At 40.9% G+C, this 954-nt stretch overlaps 1 protein-coding gene across 1 annotated transcript; it reads left to right on the forward strand.

Moving 5' to 3' along the window:
* The first annotated feature begins 68 nt into the window (after window positions 1–68).
* On the forward strand, window positions 69–754 carry LOC111381769 (ethylene-responsive transcription factor 5-like). The gene is made up of 2 exons (XM_023005591.1): window positions 69–334; window positions 463–754. The coding sequence occupies exons 1-2, from the start codon at window positions 69–71 to the stop codon at window positions 752–754; spliced, it is 558 nt and encodes a 185-aa protein (XP_022861359.1).
* The last annotated feature ends 200 nt before the right edge of the window (window positions 755–954 follow it).

The raw sequence follows: 954 nt of genomic DNA on the forward strand, positions 1-954 counted from the left end.
AAATTTTTCGAGTGGGTTTCACTTCTAAATAAAGATACAAACCTTTGAGAAGTTTTCGTACAACCTACATGGCGACGCCAGCTAAAGCCTTAGCATTGGAGCAAATAAGAATGCATCTTCTCGAAGAGTTTTCTACTAGAGAAATTGCATTTGCTACTGACGTTGAAAATCAAAGCAGCTCTAAAATAACTTTGTCGATTTCTAGCTCCCTGACTCTCTCGGATTCATTTTGTTCTCAATCTGCAAGCAATGAATCTCCAATTTCTATCTCTTATTACTCTACAATTTCTCCAATTTTTCAAGCTCCCGATCCTATTTTTTCAAGCGAAATCAAGTAATAGATTTCACAACACAAAAAGCTCTAAATTCTAATAATTGGAAGCCTTCACTAAAGATCAAATTTCCAGCTGTCGAGAAGCTTGAATAGATCGATGTATCAAAGTCAACTCGGAAGCACTCAAGCTTGGAGGAGAATCTGCATTATAGAGGAGTCCGACAGCATCCGTGGGGCAAGTATACGGCAAAGATCTGGGACCCCAATCAGCGTAGCTCGCGTATCTGGCTGGGGACATTCGATACTGCCATTGAGGCTGCAAAAGCCTACGACAAGGTGGCTTTTGAGTTGTGCGACAGCAAGGCGATTGTGAATTTCCCTCTAGAGATACAAAGCATGGAGTTTAGATCGTGCGCCCCCATGGAAGTCGGACGGAAGCGGTCCAGCGAAGGAGAGAGGCGGAAGAGGAAGCCGCACTAGTGGAACTAGAGAAACTGAGCATGCCACCGACTTATTATCCACAACTATTGGTGATATGAACGATAAAATGATATTGTCAATCTCCTTTTTTTTTTAATGACCGCGGGTGTCTGAACCGTTGATAATAAGTTTATAAATAGATCAGAAATTAGCAACCGTAACTAAAATAAAATCACTTTAGTTTAACTGACATATTTGTT

Source organism: Olea europaea, unplaced genomic scaffold, assembly GCF_002742605.1.
Source record: "Olea europaea var. sylvestris unplaced genomic scaffold, O_europaea_v1 scaffold23699, whole genome shotgun sequence".
NCBI classification, from domain to species: domain Eukaryota; kingdom Viridiplantae; phylum Streptophyta; class Magnoliopsida; order Lamiales; family Oleaceae; genus Olea; species Olea europaea.